The 19,618-nt window shown below is 39.4% G+C and overlaps 1 protein-coding gene across 3 annotated transcripts; it reads left to right on the top strand.

Annotated features, from left to right (window-relative positions):
* Nucleotides 1-841: 841 nt before the first annotated feature.
* LOC145467150 (uncharacterized) lies at nt 842-19,100 on the top strand. Of its 3 annotated transcripts, XM_081450689.1 has the most exons (6): nt 842-1,111; nt 4,256-4,329; nt 8,002-8,969; nt 9,515-9,585; nt 10,165-14,619; nt 16,919-19,100. In XM_081450689.1, exons 5-6 carry the CDS (start codon nt 10,176-10,178, stop codon nt 16,951-16,953), a joined length of 4,479 nt encoding a protein of 1,492 aa, XP_081306815.1. In that variant the 5' UTR covers nt 842-1,111; nt 4,256-4,329; nt 8,002-8,969; nt 9,515-9,585; nt 10,165-10,175; the 3' UTR covers nt 16,954-19,100. The 3 variants fall into 3 exon arrangements, with proteins under 3 accessions (XP_081306815.1, XP_081306817.1, XP_081306816.1); XM_081450691.1 differs by lacking the exon at nt 842-1,111 and having other exon boundaries at nt 3,978-4,329; XM_081450690.1 differs by lacking the exons at nt 842-1,111; nt 4,256-4,329 and having other exon boundaries at nt 5,525-8,969.
* The last annotated feature ends 518 nt before the right edge of the window (nt 19,101-19,618 follow it).

Genomic DNA, 19,618 nt, shown 5'->3' with positions numbered 1-19,618 from the left:
CACTTCTTGTAAACGGCGGCTTATGAGGCGAAAGACAAATAATATTGATAGATGTTATGAAGCGGGCTTCGGAGAGTTGAAATCTGCTTAACCGTGGCGATGTCTGAGAGTGATTTCGTACACTAATTACCGAAAATGTGGCTGAAACATACTGGAAATATAACATGAGGCATCGTGGAACATCCAGTTGTCGACATGTCGCGAGATAAGTGGAATATATAATTATTTTCACTGTGCATCGTTATTTTCACGTTATTATGCTAATTAGGACGGCGGTCTTTGTTGACAAAAGCACAGCTTAAACTTCTTCTTCTAACATTTTACAGTTTTAACTGCCCCAAAATTTTATTACATGTTTTTACAGGTGAGACATTGCTCTTTAAGTGGAGGATAGTTTTGGGATCTCAAGTGATGTACTTTTAGCGATATTTTCCTTTAAACTTCGCCTTTTTTGTGGCGCTTCATGAGTAGTCCGAAAGGGAAGAAATTTAAAATTCTGTAGAAAAATCGGGTGATGATCAAATTGCCAAAACAGCCTCTCAATGTAACAAGAAACATTTGCTTGTCTCGAATAAAGGGTTTTTACCCGGATTTAGATCGTTTTCTTTCTATGGCAAATTGTTAAAAATATGCCCTAAAATGGCCGCTGAAAGCCCTCTCAGAAGGACAAAACCAAGATGGTGGCCCCAGCGCTAAAATACGAATCGAATTGAACTGAAAATTGTACTTTTGTGAATCACTTATCTAGACCATTCATCTGAGAAAGTTTGAGGAATTTGATTTTTTCTGGTCCAAATGGCCATAGTTGAAAATTACAGAGGGCACCTCTTAAACTCCTGGGTGGGCGCTCAAAGGAAAACTTATCCCTGATTCCCAGTAAGGTAATAATGTCAAATGGAGGAATTTAGATTTGTCTCTTAGTAGAAAGCTATCCGTTTTATAGTTTAGTATCTTGGTGTTAGTTAAAGCGTGGAATAGCAGATATGAACAAGGCTGTGATGGTTCTTCTGTTATCTTCCAGACAAACTCCTTGAACTACTTGTTGTGATCTGACGAGCTGTAACAGGCTTTAATTGTAGGTTTTTCCTTTCACTCCGAAAAGGAATTGGTGGTGAGTACACATTTGATTTGATTCAGGCTCCCTCTAATATTAAATATCCTCGTCAATTGATTGCTTATTATTTTTACATACATACACAATTTAATGAGCCTCCCCCCTGAGATAGTCAGCGGGGACTCACTTTTATACGCTGTATGGGTAAGTGTGGCCTGAAACGACATACTTTTTGAGCAGTCTCAGTCAAAAATTGGTCACAAGTCTTGGCCATTTTGGTCTCAGGATATAGCGTATGGTTTTGGACTCTAGTCAACAATTAGGTATGATTCTTATAACCAGGGGGGGCTGGCAGCTACCTTTGATCTCGCCGCTTTTCTGGTTTCTATGATCGCCCCAGTAAAGAAATCTGTCAATCATTTGAGAACCGTAACGAGCATGCGCACGACGCGAAAATAACACGAGGTAACCGAAACATGTTTCGCCGCCATTTTTGTTCAGGGTTTGCCTTCGATTCGATAACTTTTTATTCGCTGTTAGCAATTTTTAACGACAGCTCTGAGACAATCAGGACTAAGGGAATCCAGGACCAGGTTTGTGCTATTTTCCTGGCGAGCGTGGTGGCATTCTTGGTTGCCTGGAGAGGTTTCTCCGTCTCAGGAAGAAAACGAAGCTGAAGTTTTTATTTTGCTGTGGAAATTTCAAGGTTCATTACTTTCCATCTTCATACCGAGCAATTATTCTTCCCAAATTTCTATGGAAAATACCGATGTCGAACTGTTTCATGTCTGCCATTATATATCGCGAAGCCTCCGAACGTAAGTCTTTAAAATATTTCTCAACTGTTCAGAGTTGTACATTTAAACTTGAGCTTACATTGACTACATTAAACAAGCTTTTCTGTCTAAAGTTTTTTCTGTCTTAACTTACTTTCTTATGAAAGACTGCATTTACTGTATGATTTTCCTGTAGTGTGTTGAGTCTGAAGACTTTCTTTCGAGTAATTTAATTTAATCATGAAACTTGAGGGCAGTTGCAGATCAGTCAACAACATTGAAAATAGCTACCAGTTTGCGTGTCTCGATAATGCAGTGATAAATTATAGAGGTTTTGAAACCTCCATCCCTTACTGTTCAGTACCAATGTGAACTCGCAAATTTGAAATCATTTTTCCGCTTCTGCATATGGGAATGTCCAAAATGGACTGTTTGCTAGACACAGACTCAATGTGAACCTTTACTGGGTTGAGGTATTTCATTTACAAGTTATTTACCCGTGAAAATAAAGAAAGCAGCTTCTGCTCACATGCTTTGGCATAATTTGTACTGGTGATAAGCATCAGTTTTATTTGTGTGGTGGGAGAAAGCTCTGTAATACTTCTGGATATCAAAATAGGGCTGCCATATACTCATCTGCTGAGGGAGATAATTTATGAAATAGACCCAGGGAAGGAAAATGAGGCCATGTTACCTGTAGTTGAGTGGTAGTAATGAGGTAAGCAGGTAAAATGGTCATTCATCCAGATTACTAACTTTAACTTGGGTAAACCTGAGTCAAAAGAACCTCCACAACATTTGAAATAGGCCAATTTTGAGACTTGGCTTTAAGGCTTTCGAGAATAACAAGAAAAGACATCAAGCACAGGGATCTGTAACAGTCATTTAGCCCCCAAGTCTATTAGCCCCTAAACATTTAAACTCCAACCAGAAGTCAATAAGCCCCCTACCAGAAATAAAAAAACTGTATATATTTTTTTCCTTAAGCATGAGTAAGGGGCTAATCGGCTTGTGGTTGGGGGCTAACTGGCTAGGGGCTAATCAAATGACCGGTAACCAAAGGATTTGTTTTATTCCTCTAAGGCAAAAAGATGAGTAAGGATGTTAATATATCAACTCATGATTTGGCCCAACGTGTTGATTATCAGTGGCTTGTTCCTGTAGTGGAAGGATAGCTAAATAAGACAATAAGGCAGACTAATATAAAGTCAGATGAAGAAGTCTTTAATAGTACTTGTCTCAAATGACAATTCTTGGTGCAAGAGAGGAGCATGAACCCTTTGAAAACTGATTGAGAGGTGACATAAAAAATGAGGTGGCAAAGTCAAACTTCCTGCACACTCTCCATGTCAACGACTTGATTGGACCCATTATTTAAGCCCTTAAGTCAAGAATATCAAAACAAAAGTCTAAGGATTATGAAGAAACAAAAACAATCAACGACGCAACTATTGTATTGTAACGGCAAAGAGATGCTGATGAATTCTCAATTCTGCCGAGGGACCTATCCAGTATTCGCTTTCATAAATAATGCCAGATGCTTTGCCTGAAACTGAAACAGACCTCTTGTAGTAACGTAGCAGAAAAACGCCGTACCCACTGCACTCACTATGAAACCTACTTTAACCCTGTCAGTTTAATAAGTGCAAACAAAAAGGGTCACGAAGTTGTTCAGAAAAAGCAACCCTTACCAACAGGGAGTGCGGAAATATAGAAATACTTCAGTTTATCCCGTTGATAGGACACCCAAAAATGCTCGAATGAAATATTCATGCCTGCAATCTGGCTCACACTGTGGAGTTCCCGCTCGCGAGGGCTCACAGGTTTACGTTGGAATATTTATCACCGATGCCTCGATCAAATGTCCAAGATTTAGATGCAGGGCAACTGAAGCTTTTTCGTAGATGTTTGAACGTGAAATATGCACGACGTTTACAAAACTTTACAAACGCATCGCGCTCACGGAAGTCCGCCATGTTTGTTTTCCACAAACCAGTACTTAGTCTTGCTCGGCCAAATTTCTTAACTGGGGCGATCATAGAAACTCGGTTCCAGGCCTCGCTGCTTGCCCCCCCTGCTTATAACAAACGTTTCTTATTGTTGCTGCACATCGTTTGGGAAGGGTGATCTTGTTGCAATTCAAAAAACATTGAGAATTAGAGGGACTTGATTTTGTTTTATCCAAAACGAAGCAGCGCCGAGCTTGGATCAAGTCTGAATTTGATTATTGTTGTTTGGTCAGGGCTGAATTAACAGGATAGAGAAAATCGCATATTTTCTCCATTTTCGGTATGGGTTTCAAGACGCGGGCAACGTACTCCTCCCCAGTTTCGGAGAATTTCACCACCACCAACCTTTCCCCACCTCCCCCCGGACAATATTTCTGCAGTGAACTGACCCTATTATTTATTTATTTTTTTCGCAGCCATTAAGTGAAGGATTCATCTTTGGTTTAATTTGTACTTAGATGAAGCAAGGAACCCCTGAAACTCTTCATTGGTGAATATGTATTGTTGTTCGATTTTCAATGACGTAATTTATCGTAATAGGGAGAAAATACAAAGGATGCCCACTGCTCATGTTTCTGGGAAAAACACAGCCTCTACACGCTTTCTAAAGAGTCAGTTTTCCAATGTAGAGAAATCGGATTTACGTATGTCAATTTACACTGCACTTGACTGATTTTTCATGTCGAAAAAGCCAAAACTGATGCTCAAACTTAGGGACTGGGTTAGCTCATGTCTGAGGGAAATTCTACGTACATAGCGTTATTACAGTGAAGAAGATTCATATATTGTTTCTAATAATTTATTTTCTGTTCTTTTTATTGTCACTTTGCATTGGGAAGATTTTTTTTACTCCATTAACAACTCATTGCCCTTTTTAAAGAAAGATCCCTTTTCCGGATCCAGCCTAAATTGGATTTCATTCTGATTTTGACTCATCAAGTAACGGTAAGAACAGTAAACGTAACCAGGCTTGTTTAAAACACGAAATGGCGAAATGACGAAATGACGAAATGACGAAATGGTGAAATGACGAAATGGCGAAATGGTACTAAAGATAAGAGCCAAAGTTATAAGATATAACCGCTCCAGTAAAAGTTGCAATTGTTGCCCAGTTTATTCTGTTTGGCAACGGAGCATTTAATTTTTGAGTTCAGGGGGAGAGGGGTGGGGGTGTGGACACTTTCTTCCGAGGAAGAATTTTTTTCCTGCATTGGTACTTGTAATTGTTTTGTTTACAAATCTTACCTTGTGTCTATTTGGTATAAACATCCAACGTCACTCCGTTTCTGTGCAAAGTAAATGTTTGCCAAATATTGTGTATAAACTTCATCGCGAATATCAAGAATATCCTAGGCGTCTCAAAGCGTGCCCTGTTAACAGAGAGAGACTGGAATCCAACTTACCCAAAGGTCAGTGACCGCGAATTTGTGATTGTAGATGTTTCTTTTATTTGTCGGGATTAATCTACAGAATAAACTCGGCAACAGATGAAGATTTCAGTGGAACGGTAATATCTTATAACTTTGGTTCTTATCTTTTGTACCATTTCGGCATTTCGGCATTTCGGCATTTCGGCATTTCGGCATTTCGGCATTTCGGCATTTCGGCATTTCGGCATTTCGCCATTTCGGCATTTCGCCATTTCGCCATTTCGCCATTTCGCCATTTCGCCATTTCGCCATTTCGCCATTTCGCCATTTCGCCATTTCGCCATTTCGCCATTTCGCCATTTCGCCATTTCGCCAATTCGCCATTCGCCATTTCGCCATTTCGCCATTTCGCCATTTCGCCATTTCGCCATTTCGCCATTTCGCCATTTCGTCATTTCGCCATTTCGTGTTTTAAACACGCCCAACTTCACCCTGCAAGCAGATCCTTTTCTTGCGGTACATATGCTTTGTACCGAGAAAAAACTCTGCACGAATCGTGTCAAGTTCTTATTGAACATGCTCAGCGGGTTGCTAAGATACAGTTTCGAACGTAGACTGGATCGCCCTTCATGTAAACAGAGCGCAAAAAAGAGTCGTCGTGTAGAACTTGGAGGTTTTGCCTCCCACCCTTGGTTCGCAAACTCTAGTTAAAATTGAAAAAGAAGAGTTAAGGTGAAGAATGAAAAGGATTCGTGCTGCCTCTGTTGTGGGCTGAATGCCTGAATTTGTGCGGAGCTGGAAGTAACTACAACTTTATACTGCGGAGTCACGATGGCCTTGCCAAGAAGATCGCAAAAAAGTCGTCCGTCTTAGACTTAGCATTGGAACAGTTCAGAAGCAATCACAACCGAAGCAATCCGGCAGGATAAAGTTGCAAAAGCGAACCCTTAGTTGAGAGGACATTTAAATACAAATTTCCTGTCTAATCAAGTACACACAAATCGTAATCGTTCTTCGTATGCGCGCGTGAGTAGTTTCGTTTGCTATTTGTTAATGTGTCTTTTATGTAATTTGTATTCACCTTCGCTGTAAATGTGTCACCTGAGCACCCTCCTGATCACCATTGCCGTATTAGCAATTGCCTATAGGCAATTACACTAATTAAAGTAAAGTTGAGCTAAAGACACCAGAAATAGAATGACAGCAATGTACAACCTGGAAGGGAGGTAGTTTGTTCTAAGCACCCATATTATAAGTGAAACCGAAATCTTTGATTTGCACCCCTAAGAGACATTGCACCTCCTAGCAATGCTAAACAAATTTGTTAAATGTGTTCTGATAATCCTCTTGACTTAATACAAGCTGTCAAAAATGATACTAATTACTAAAATTATAATGAAAAGGGTTATCAAGATAAAACTTTCTGCAAAGTTTGCATGGCACTGATCTCCCTTCTTGTAGAAAGTTCTATCTTGATCGTCCAAGCATAATTTTTTAACATTTCTTTTGGGCAGGATTCACAATCACACTGTTTACCACACACATCACAGCCCTTGTGCAGTATGGAAGGTTTTTGTATCTTCTCATTAAAAATCTGTTTCAAAAACTGTTTCCACATGCCTACATTTAACTTTGTTTTAACAAATGCCCTCATTGTGGGATCACAGTGACACAAGTGGTATGCACGGTAAACCAATATGGACAAAACATCAGAACCATCCCTTTCACCCCTTCCAACTGCTTGAAAGTAGGATTCCATGTTCTCTGCCACTCCAAAAATAACAACCCTTTCAGATGTTGGGTATGTTAACTCGCATCCCCAGGGCACTAGCTGTTATTACCAGGCAAGTATTTCCATTGTGAGACTGTAAATCAGTCCTGAAAAAAACATTATATTATCCTTGATGTCTTGAGGGGTCTTTGAGTGATCATAGTCCCTAATTTTACTTTTTCATGGAAGGAAGTGTTGAAAAGTGTCATAAATGTCACCATGTCACTGCTTTTAATGACTGGCAGAAAATTATGATTTTTTCAGCATGCACATTGTTTACCATATCACTGATAAGCCAATTAAAGGTATCCTGTGGTTCACTCTTAGGATGCATTCCTTTGGGGTGATCTGGATCAGGAGCCGTGATCCAAGATCACTCAGATCATGGTACATCAAAGGAACTGATGAATCCACTATGGTCATGGATTCATCAGCTCCTTTTGTTTGATGCACAATGATCTGAGTGATCTTGGATCCCTAATCGTGATCCACATTACCGGAAAGAGACACACCCTTACCGTTTTCAACAATATATTTGACATTTCTTTTGTCAGGTGACATCCTAATGGTTTTGACAGCTGTCATATTTAACATCTTATTAATTTTAATTTTTTTCCCAACTTTGTGCTGGCTGTTGCAGTCAGGCAAACACTGGAACTTTCAGAATTGCTTTTACTGTATGTTGCCAACTATAGAATAGGCAGCCTGAAAGGAAACTTGGCCATGACTACCACTCCAACTTAACCAGTGTGACATGAATATCACCATGTGAATATCAATAAGTGATAATTAATCAGTAATTAATGTTGATTCATTGTAGCAAAGATTAAATAATGCCAAACTAATAATAAAAATGCTCAAAAGTATGCCTGAGTAACAATAAAAACAGCACAATATGCTTTCTAGTAAACTAGTTTATCTATCAAACCAAAATGATATCATAATCAAATTACCAAGTATATACAATCATGATTCAATTTAATTCTTGGTGTTATTTAACGTTTTATTTAACTTATTTCAGGTTTGTGCATGCATAATTATCCTTCACCGACACAAAGGAAAATAACAATGAAAAACAATAAAGATGAGTATTACTCATGATCTGTAAGAAGCTGAATTAAAAAGAATGACAACTCACCAAATAACCACACAACGAGCTTCATCTAAACCAACGCCAAAAATATTTTCTTCGCTCAGATTTGATGAACCTTCTTAATGCTTTACTTGAAAACAACAAATCGCTGGGGTCACCCTGCTTAAATTCCTCGAGCTTCAAACAATTCATACCGAAAACTTGGTAAGTTTGGCTTTGGCCTTTGATCAGCGCAGTTAGTGGGCAGAGAAAATCAGAGTTCAGAGTGCTTTTGAAACTCTTTTGCGAACGGGAGCGAAGGTTAATAAGCTTATAAAAGGAAAGATTTTCCGTGACCAATGACCCCGGGTAAAGACACGAAAGTCCCGGATGTGAAAGACTTGACAGAAGCTGACTGATGCTTGCGTGTAAGCAGAGCATCGTCAAGCATTTTCGCACGATCTCCTTTCGCCGGCCCTTTCGCTGCCATGTGTTTCTTGCATCCAGTGGGCTCAGTTTCGATCATCGGTTTATCGTAAAAGTTGATGCTCGCACTCGAAAAACCAGTTTGACGACTGTAAACCGGAATGACTAGCCCGAGATTTGGGACTACGGCGACTTCAAAGGCTAAAGCAGATTTGTGCAGAGCCTTTTTTTCCGTCTCCTGTCCGCTCAAAAAAGCGATAAAAGAGGCTCTGTTCGCAGGGTGGCCCAACTTAACCTAGATATAAAATATCGTCTATTTGATGCTCTCGTTTTATATGTTTACTGTGCGTTAAAAATGCCTCTCAGTAGTTATAAAAATGAAGTACTAATGTATCCTTGTCCTTGTTAGGGGAATAGCCTTATTGCTCACAAGGGTGAAGTTAACGTTGGATTTCGCTCCGAAGCTCACTTCTCAAGTAACGGATAGAATAGTAAGTTTAAGCATTGCTTTTATGACCATAAATATTAAGTTTCAATACTGTAAGTATGAAGTTATAATTGTAATGTTCAGTATACACAAGTCATGCTTTAGAAAGCAATCCTTGGTGACTTTCAGTTTCATATGGGCTGAATTTGCCGATTTCCGTGTTAATTTTGTCTGTGAACAGGAGGTTTTACGCCTATCTTTGTCTGTTACTAAGACCCGGGATCAAGACTTCCAGTTTTGCGTGTTTCTGTGTATCAGTGACTTTCCGTTTTGTGAGCTTACCTTCGCGGATCGGCGGAAAATTCCAATTTTGCTTGTTTCTGCTTTTTGTGAATTTTGAGGCATGTTTGTCTTACTTGGTCTGTGGCTTTCAATTTCTAAGGGGTTTACCTTTATCTGCATATTTCAATTTTGTACCACTGTCTTTCCTTTATGATTAAATTTTGGCATTGTGTTTCTATATCTGCATGGAGTTAGAGGCAAAATCAGAATTATTAAAGAAATACGTGTCTTGAATGAGCTTATGATGGTTTTTATGTTGTCTCATAGACAAACAAAGTCCAGTGTAAACAGACGCTGTCGTTGCTTTTGTATTCTTGAAACCGAGAGAACAGGAAGTGGTGAGTGTTTACAGTATTATTTGTTGTTGTTCAAACAAGAATGACCTTATATATTAATGGCAAGAAAATATTTCTGGAAGTCGCTAATCGTGTTTCTAACAGCAAAATATGAAAGTACTATTTCACTTCCCTCTTAGACTTTGTCTTTCTGATGAGGGCAGAGGAAACTTATACCAGATTATTTAGTGCTTAATTATGCGCATGTCTGGATAGACATATTGTTGAGAACGTCTTCAATTGATTAAATTAATTATTGTATATTAAGAACACTACAGACGAAATAACCTGCTTGTGTTGTAATCAACTGTAAAACCGAGAATAATTTGGATCTCGAGTTCATGAATTTCTAGACCTTAACATTGTCCGTTCAAAAAAAGAGCTTTATCTATGATATGTAGCGATGATTTCTGTCATGAATTAGCTCGATAGATAACAGAAGCAGACATTTTTTTAGTATATGAGTGTTTTAGTAAAGCAAAAATGTTCCTATTACAATCATAACAACAATAGTTGACAAATGGATAACTGGACTTGTTTCCAAGTTTGTGTACACTTTTATTCTCTGTTATATTCTGACAGAAGTAATTGACATGAACAACGTAGACGGAGTCATACAAGTTATCTCAATCGGCCTCATTATCGCTGATTTCCTTCTCAACACCAATCGATTCCTAAAAGCCATCGGATTATACAAGGAATGCTTGTTCATTCTCAAAGACACAGCTGGTTTAAAAGACAAGAAAATAAGCAAATCATTCTACACAAGGATATATTTTACTATGTGGAAGGCTTGTAGTATTTTAAACGATAACACAAACGCCATAAGATATGCAGAAAAAATTCTCCAAATTCACCGTGAAAGTGGAGAAAGACTTGAAGAATGTGAGCTAAGTATAGATCTTGCAGGAATATATCTCCATCAGGGTAAATACGCCCAAGCAAAACAAATCTATGAAAAAGCGCTCCTAATCAGTAGAGAAATCGGTCACAGAAAAGCAGAAGCGTGCTGTTACGGAAGCTTTGGAACCATTTATACATCAGTTGGCGAATATGAGAAGGCTAGGGAACATCTCAAGAAATCACTTGCGATCAACAAAGAAATTGGAGACAGAAATGGAGAAGCTACCTGTTACGAAAGCCTTGGAACCGTCTATACATCAGTTAGCGAACATGAGAAGGCTAAAGAACATCTTGAGAAATCACTTGCGATCAAGAAAGAAATTGGGGACAGAAGTGGAGAAGCTAAGTCTTACGCAAATCTCGGAAATGTGTATCTATCAGTTGCCGAATATGAGAAGGCTGGAGAACATCTCGAGAAATCACTTGCGATCCAAAAAGAAATTAGGGACAGAAGTGGAGAAGCTGTGTCTTACGCAAATCTTGGAAATATGTATCTATCAGTTGGCGAATATGAGAAAGCTACAGAACATCTCGAGAAGTCACTTGCCATCCAGAAAGAGATTGGAGACAGAAATGGAGAAGCTGCCTGTTACGCGAACCTTGGAACTGTCTATCTATCAGTTGCCGAATATAAGAAGGCTAGAGAACATCTCGAGAAATCACTTGCGATCCAGAAACAAACTGGGGACAGAAGTGGAGAAGCTGTGTCTTACGCAACTCTTGGAAATGTGTATTTATCAGTTGGCGAATATGAGAAGGCTAGAGAGCATCTCAAGAAATCACTTGCGATCCAGAAAGAAATTGGGGACAGAAGTGGAGAAGCTAAGTCTTACGCAAGTCTTGGAACTGTCTATCTATTAGTTGGCGAATATGAGAAAGCTACAGAACATCTCGAGAAGTCACTTGCCATCCAGAAAGAGATTGGAGACAGAAATGAAGAAGCTGCCTGTTACGCGAACCTTGGAACTGTCTATCTATCAGTTGCCGAATATAAGAAGGCTAGAGAACATCTCGAAAAATCACTTGCGATCCAGAAAGAAATTTCGGACAGAAGTGGAGAAGCTGTGTCTTACGCAAATCTTGGACATGTGTATCTATCAGTTGGCGAATATGAGAAGGCTAGAGAACATCTCGAAAAATCACTTGCGATCCAGAAAGAAATTGGGGTCAGAGGTGGAGTTGCTAAGTCTTACGTAGTTCTCGCAAATGTCTATAGCTCAGTTGGCGAATATCAGAAGGCTAGAGAACTTCTCGAGAAATCACTTGCGATCCTCAAAGATATTGAAGACTGCAATGGAGAAGCTGCCTGTTACGGAAGCCTTGGAACCGTCTATAGATCAGTTGGCGAATATGAGAAGGCTACAGAATACCTCGAAAAGTCACTTGCCATCCAGAAAAAAATTGGGGACAGAAGTGGAGAAGCTGAGTCTTGCGCAAATCTTGGAAATGTGTATCTATCAGTTGGCGAATATGAGAAAGCTACAGAACATCTCGAGAAGTCACTAGCCATCCAGAAAGAGATTGGAGACAGAGATGGAGAAGCTGCCCGTTACGGGAACCTTGGAACTGTCTATCTAGCAGTTGCCGAATATAAGAAGGCTAGAGAACATCTCGAGAAATCACTTGCCATCCAGAAACAAACTGGGAACAGAAGTGGAGAAGCTAAGTCTAACACAAATCTTGGAAATGTGTATCTATCAGTTGGCGAATATGAGAAGGCTAGAGAACATCTCGAGAAATCACTTGCGATCCAGAAACAAATTGGGGACAGAAGTGGAGAAGCTAGGTGTTACGCAAATCTTGGAAATGTGTATCGATTAATTGACGAATATGAGAAGGCTAGAGAACTTCTCGAGAAATCACTTGCGATCCAGAAAGAAATTGGGGACAGAAGTGGAGAAGCTAAGTCTTACACAAACCTTGGAAGTGTGTATCGATCAGTTGGCGAATATGAGAAGGCTAAAGAACATCTCGAGAAATCACTTGCGATCCACAAAGATATTGGAGACAGAAATGGAAAAGCTGATTGTTACGGAAGCTTTGCAACCGTCTATATATCAGTTGGCGAATATGAGAAGGCTAGAGAACATCTCGAGAAATCACTAGCGATCCACAAAGAAATTGGAGACAGAAATGGAGAAGCTGCGTCTTACGCAATTCTTGGAAGTGTGTATACATTAGTTGGCGAATATGAGAAGGCTTCATACTACGATGAAAAATCATTGGCCATCAGCAAAAATATTGGTGACAGAAAAAACATAGCTCTATCTTACCTAAGGATGGGAGATACACTTCAGTCGCTTGGAAAGTACCACAGCGCTAATGAATGCAATAAGAAAGCTATGGTCATCTTTACAGACATTGGAGACAGAAAAGGGGTCGCCCAATTTTACCTCAACCAAGGCGACGTGGAGTTGGCTGTAGGTAACTTAATCAAGGCAAAAGAATATTATGAAAGCAGTCTTGCAAGAAGCAAAGAAATTGGAAACAGGGAAACAGAAGTACATGGTTATGTCTCGCTTGGAAAGTGGTTTTTCAGGCAGTCTGATTATGACAGAGCGGAAGAATATATCAAGGACGCACTTGCATTAAGTGAGAACATTGGAGACATTGCGGTTCAGTTCCTTTCGCTCGAAATGATGGCACGCATTAGAATGAAAGAAGGAAAGATTCAGGAAGCGATCTCATATTTCCTTTCTGGTATTGAAAAATGCGAGGAAATGCGCGGCTCTCTCCGCGACAACGATCAATTTAAGATTTCCTTCTCTGACCGCAATATTCGTTCCTACAGAGATCTCAGTGCGTTGCTCTGTGAAACCGGAAATCCTACTGAAGCTCTGTATGTTTCAGAGTTATCGAGGGCCAGGGCTTTGGCAGATTTAATGTCAGCTCAGTACTCTCAGTACCCTGTGGAGAATCAAATCTCAGCTGATCCTCGCACATGGGATGGCCTTGAAAGCACCGTGGCCAAAATATGCAATCGTACCTGTCTCTGCGTCTCATATCATTCTGACAGTATATATTTGTGGATTCTCAAAGCAGGCGGTTTCACACATTTTCAGGAGATAGAAGTAAATGATTTAATTGCTGGCGAAGGATTAAGTCAACAAGTGGAAGACTTTTTTGATTTCAGAAGTTTTGGCGTTTTACCAGACGAGATTTGCGAAGACCGATCTTTACACGTTTTTCAGCCAGAATCCAACACATGCGAGAAAGATAGCCATGAAAGTTGGCGAATTGGAAACGAAAGTAAAGACAACCAAGGACCCAAAATGAACCTTCCTATCTGTTACAAACTTATTATCGCTCCAGCGGTGAGCTTTCTTGAGGGCCCTGAAATCATCATTGTTCCTGATCGCGCTTTATACCAAATTCCATTTGCCGCCTTAACTGATAAAAGCGGAAAGTACTTATCCGAGACTTTCAGGATTCGTGTTGTTCCTTCTTTAACAACTCTCAAGCTCATTAATGAAAGTCCAGCAGACTATCACCGTCAGACTGGTGCTTTGATAGTGGGAAATCCTGATGTTGGTGAAGTGCATTTCGAAGGAAAACTCACGAACATTTCGCGACTGCAATGTGCAGAAAACGAAGCGAGGATGGTAGCAGAAAAGCTGGGTGTCGAGCCTTTGTTAGGACAGCAAGCAACTAAGCAGGCAGTACTTCAAGCGATGAATTCAGTAGCCCTGATTCATTTAGCCGCACACGGCGATGCTGAGAGAGGAGAAATTGCCCTTGCACCATCGTTTCGTCATCCTAACGGGATACCTCAAGAAGGACTCTACTTATTGACTATGTCTGACATTTCTAAAGTCCAACTGCGAGCTAAACTGGTAGTCCTTAGCTGTTGCCATAGTGCCCGTGGACAGACAAAAGCCGAAGGAGCTGTTGGAATTGCCCGAGCATTCTTAGGATCTGGCGCACGCTCAGTGTTGGTGGCACTGTGGGCCCTGGATGACAAATCAACGGAGCAGTTAATGACTCATTTCTACGATCACCTTTTGGCTGGGGAAAGTGCTGGTGAATCTCTACACGAGGCCATGAAGTGGATGAGAAGAAAGGGCTATGGTGTGAATCAGTGGGCACCTTTTATACTAATTGGAGATGACGTGACATTTGATTTTGGAAAGAAAGGTAAGATTCAATGAAAGCACGTGCCTTTATTGTTTTTAGCAATGGGCTATTAAGCCATAATTTTCCATACATGTTAACGATCAATGTATTCTCAGACAGTTTTAATAGGGCTAGGTTTCCATATGTAATTATTTCCTAACATTTGTCGTTTGATCTTGTGCGACTGATGTATTTTATTTTACAACTGATAACTAGTTCTGTCGGTCATGTGAGTGTAGACCATTAAATTAAGTAACATGTAATGTAACGCAATTTTTAAAAGAAAACAAAAAGTGAAGCGTGTTCTGAGCAAGAGCAGCAGACGACAACTTTCCATATTTTCCATGGGAGCCTCAAGTTACCGTGATGTTTTATGACGGTAAAATTCATGGCTTTAACTCATTTACTTGGGCGAGAAAATGACAACAGGTTTTCTTGTTTTATACAGAGATAAAATATAGCATCGACCCAATCAGGGGGCGCGCAGAATCTGATGTGTTAAACGTAACTCAGTTTTGTAATCAGGCAGCTGCTTTTGTAAGAAAATGCTTAACTGAGACCAGGAGCCATAATCGGGGACGGAGACCGTAAGCGCACGCCATTTCTAGTATTGGGGCTGTCCCTATGATATGAGAGAATTGTTCTTTTTTTGGAACAAATTGCGCGATCCCGTGCGGCACACGCACGTACATGCTGCGAGGAATTTTGCGGATGTAGCGCGGGGAAATGGCTTCCGAAATTTCCGAAATGTTTGATGCTTTTGGCCCACAACTCAATACGTTAATGTCTGGAATTTTACTTCAGTATTTTCGTAGTAAGCTGCTCCAGTTTGAGTGAAGTAAGACAGTGTCGAATTTAGTTATGTGCCGCTTTATGATATTATCACTGCCCAAGTTGTGTTCCGCAGCTTCTTTTATAAGAGTTCCACGTTACTCCACTCCAAGTTTCACATATGTTGAAGATTAACAGCTTGTTCAAAACACAGCAAAAAACTAGTTCGATATATCTGGATATAGCAGCGTTTCAGGACTTCAAAGTTTCCCTCCTCTCGCCACATGAACACGCTTGCAAGGATTTCGCCAGAGTCAGACCGAAAAGAAAAAAATAACAATTGCAAGTTTGAGTTTCGCCTGAGTTGTAAGCAACGCTTGATGTTTTATCAAGGCCCGATAAGTGACAATAAATTTGATGTCTGTAGATGCTGCTCAGTTTTATTTCTGTAAAAATCCAATAAATTGTCTGTTGTTGATGAATAAGAGCGCCCGCCGATGCGTGTTTTGTACAGTCAGTAAAACATGACAAACTGGACTTGAAACGTACATCGAACTCATATAATATCTCATATAATATCTCCAGTTTTTAAATATATTTAAGGTTGATAAATGTTTGAGAAAATATTAAAAGCTTAGCTAAAAATATGTGAATAAAGCAGAAAAATCAGCAAAATTACGATGACGCTTTCTTTAATCAACTCGAATAACGATTTCGATTTTGTTGATTGAGTTATCAAAACTCCTTGTCTATTTTATTTTGGCAGTGTAAAATTTCACTATGTTAAAGAAACGCACATGATGTTAGTAGCCTTTTGGCGTTGGTGAAAATTGTTGCAGCATCTCAGCAAAACAGGTAACGAAGGAAATCTTTGTCAAGATTTGTTGACAATTGAAAACACGGACTCGGATTTGAAAGTGCACGCACTGCACCATGCAAATGAGCTACTTAATGTACGCGTCAGACTTTCCTTTCAAAAACTTTTGCTAACTCGCCAAACAAACCGAAACAGTAAGAAACTATCAAAAACAGGGTTTGGTTATGATTAAGCATTGTTGGGGAAACTCACAAATTAACTCGATACCAGAGTAAAGAGGTTTCTTACATAGCTTTTCTTTACAGAACAAACGCAAAAGCTTAATACGCGCACAACAGTTATTATTCATTCATAGCGCGAAATTGAAGTTATGTTATCGATCCTAAATAACTCATCTCTTCCATTAGCTCAGAGCATATAACTACATATTCGCTGTGAAAAATCTGCAAGAGAATCTCGCAAATCTCACCATTTCCCCACGCAATGTGACAACATCCACGCGAGAGCCCCCGACATGTGCGTGGATCCGCGCGAATATATGACGTCAGGATGGCACAATTTGTTCTAAAAATAGAAAAATTGTCCCATATCATAGGTGCGCGCGGATCCCAAGACCTACGATCTCCGTCTCCTATTATGGCTCCTGCTAAAACCTATTAAAGTAAGTGAACATTAGCGTGGTTATATGACTTTATTTTTTAGTGTTTTTTGCTTATTTCCTCTGTCATGCAGGTGTCGCCAAGAGTGAACAGGACGACAGCGAGTGATCCCCATAGAAAAGCGCCAGGACTTCATCGGAAAGTGTCAGTGCTTTTGCTAAGTTGGATAGAAATTATGATCGAGAATTTCTTCAACGATTACATTTAGCTTATAAGTTTCAGTTTTTCTTATTTGTTTTCTTAGCGACGAAAGAAGATTTCAAACTTTCCCGGATATTGCAGTGTACAGCTCAAATAACTCTCAAATAACTGCCTAAACCAGAAAAACCTCCGTGCTTAAGGTAAATTCTTGCATAGTATCGAACGTTTACACGTGATGATAGAAATTGTTCTGAATCTTCTCTTTTAGGAAAAATATAAAGTGTACTGTAATACCAAAGTCACGCTTAACAGACAAACCTAATGTCTTACCAGCGAAACGTGCTGTTAAACTTGTAAATAGTGTACATAAAAAGAATACTGACACTTTGTAGCAATTGTTAATGAGGAAAGTAGGATTTTAAAGTAAATTATAGTGTCAGAAACAACATGAACCTTTGCCGTAAGTTGTTAAATTTCTGAAGAACGTTTATGCAACTGTACGTGTTCTGCACATCTTTTGTTGGCATTTTCATACGTTAAACCGAAAGGAAGTACTGTAATAAGCATATTGTATGACGAAGACACAGAGAATTGGTAAAAATTTCAACTGTCAGCTGACAAAATAACGCGTTTTTTTAACTTATAGCTAAGATCTGAAATCCGTAAAGAGTTTATTGCAAGAAAAGGACAGGAATTTGAACTGATAACCTTGACACTACGTCGGAGAAATTTGAAAATGGGCAGCTTTATCCTGCGATTAGGCCTACTGTCTACACAAATCCTTCTCGAAAACGAAGCTTTTAGAAAACGTTCTTCGAAACAGAAGAAATTTGAAAACGCCGGCTTTGCGTTTTAGTTTTGGAAGAAAAACACTTTGAAAACAGAGCTTTTCAAAAACGATGACATCACGATATAATTCGGGTGATTTCCCTTTCCCAGTTTTCTGAAACAGAAGTCCATATAAAGACCGGTGATTACTTTGTTTTCAAATTTCGCCGGCGTAGTATGAAATGGGGCCTGAGAAATTCGGACAAGATTTAACTAAGAACCGAGATTCCAGCTTCTCTTTCCAGATCCTTCTTGTTGTTATCAGTCAGAACGGAACTCACTTCGTTAAAGGAAAGCCGTACGAGTAGGTGATGACGTAAGCTCATTTGGGGGAATCCCTTAGTTCTTGTTTACTATCTAATCACCAAAAATGAAACGTAAATTGCTTATTGAATTAATACAGGAAATCCCCCTCTGTAAATAAAGTTATTGTTATTTTGTTATTCTGTAGAAAATATTTATAGCCTTTCCAAGGGAAACAGGTATTGGGATTATTAATAGAGAGCTTCAGAGATCCATTACGGTTGTGCCGTAATGAAAAGAACAAAGTGTCTCCACGTAATAATAATAGTACAAATCTTGGTGCATGGTACAAATTCTTAGCTGACTTTTTAAAAAAATCAACGTGAAATTCAAACCAAATTTAGGGTATTTTGTGGCTAGAAAGTGAACCACAAGATTAACTTTTCTTCTGTTTCTATTTGGAGTAAAATGCTTTCTTTCCATATTCAGTTGGAGCTAGTTCTTAAAACTGATAGACGTACTGATTGGTCTTAGGTAATTGCGAGATTCGGTACAATCATTAAAATGTAAATTCTCATATTTTACTGGGCGTCGTCCTTCGCGTCGTCCATCTCATTGCTTATTCGAGTTCCGTATTGCCTTGCATGTCACGTGTCTGTCGTTCTCCCGGGGGTAACCGTGATAAAAAAATTCTTGTCTGATGAGAACACACACCACACCCCACACCGACCATTTGAGCAGTTGGGTGTGGTCGTAGGGCGTTATTCACGTCTTCATGATTGGTAGGGCTGGGCTAATTCACACAGCCGGTTACCTGTCAATAGCTTTTTCAGGAGAAAGAATCGAACTCAGGCAGCAATGAGATCCTGTCGAAAAACCATTTTGCAAGTTAGGGGTAGACTACCTAACCAGTAGAACTTCCCTTGGAGAATACATTTCTAATGAAGTAGGTTTGTCTGAACCAAAGGCGTCGCTAATATTACTATTAGCTGTCAGCAACACAGACGAAAGGAAGTTAGTAAAATTTTACACATTGAGTCATGCATGCATACATGTACAGTATATATTTATAAGACAAACATGTACCTTAATTGTGTAATTGTAACTTGTATTGCGAATGAAACTGAAACACGAGGAAAAAATTAAACGTGCCGACTGTGTAACATGGCAGAACCTATACGCCAAAATGAGACTGTGTCCAAATGCCACAAAATAAGTGAGACAGTTGGATAAGCAGAAGGAATTACAAATACCAGTTTCACTGCTGCACGATGCAAACGCTTAAATAACTACTCGTTCCGTCTCTTTAGTTTGATACTTGTTCTGAATGTAGATATATAAAAAGACGTCTTAGCCAGTCGAAATCAAAAGCGTATCCCATGGTTCGAAAGTCTTATATCGCGTGCATCGTTTTTTTTTTTTTTTTGAAGGAGACGCCGTTTTAGCTGCTAGAGGTTAAAAATTTTAATTTTATTGTCATTTGAATTTCTTATATAGTGGTAAGCTCAGCAAGTTAAACTTTAGTCTTGAACTAAAGTACTAACGAAAACTGCTTTGATTT

Source organism: Orbicella franksi, chromosome 14, assembly GCF_964199315.1.
Source record: "Orbicella franksi chromosome 14, jaOrbFran1.1, whole genome shotgun sequence".
In the NCBI taxonomy this organism is placed as follows: Eukaryota; Metazoa; Cnidaria; class Anthozoa; order Scleractinia; family Merulinidae; genus Orbicella; species Orbicella franksi.
Note: the sequence above shows the minus strand (reverse complement) of the source record. Positions and strands in the feature narration are given on the sequence as shown.

Bases quoted from the DNA above. Each gene is read 5' to 3' on its own strand.
- LOC145467150 (XM_081450689.1), top strand. From the start codon at position 10,176: ATGAACAACGTAGACGGAGTCATACAAGTTATCTCAATCGGCCTCATT. The intron at 14,620-16,918 runs GTAAGATTCAAT...TCTGTCATGCAG, and splicing joins ATTTGATTTTGGAAAGAAAG to GTGTCGCCAAGAGTGAACAG.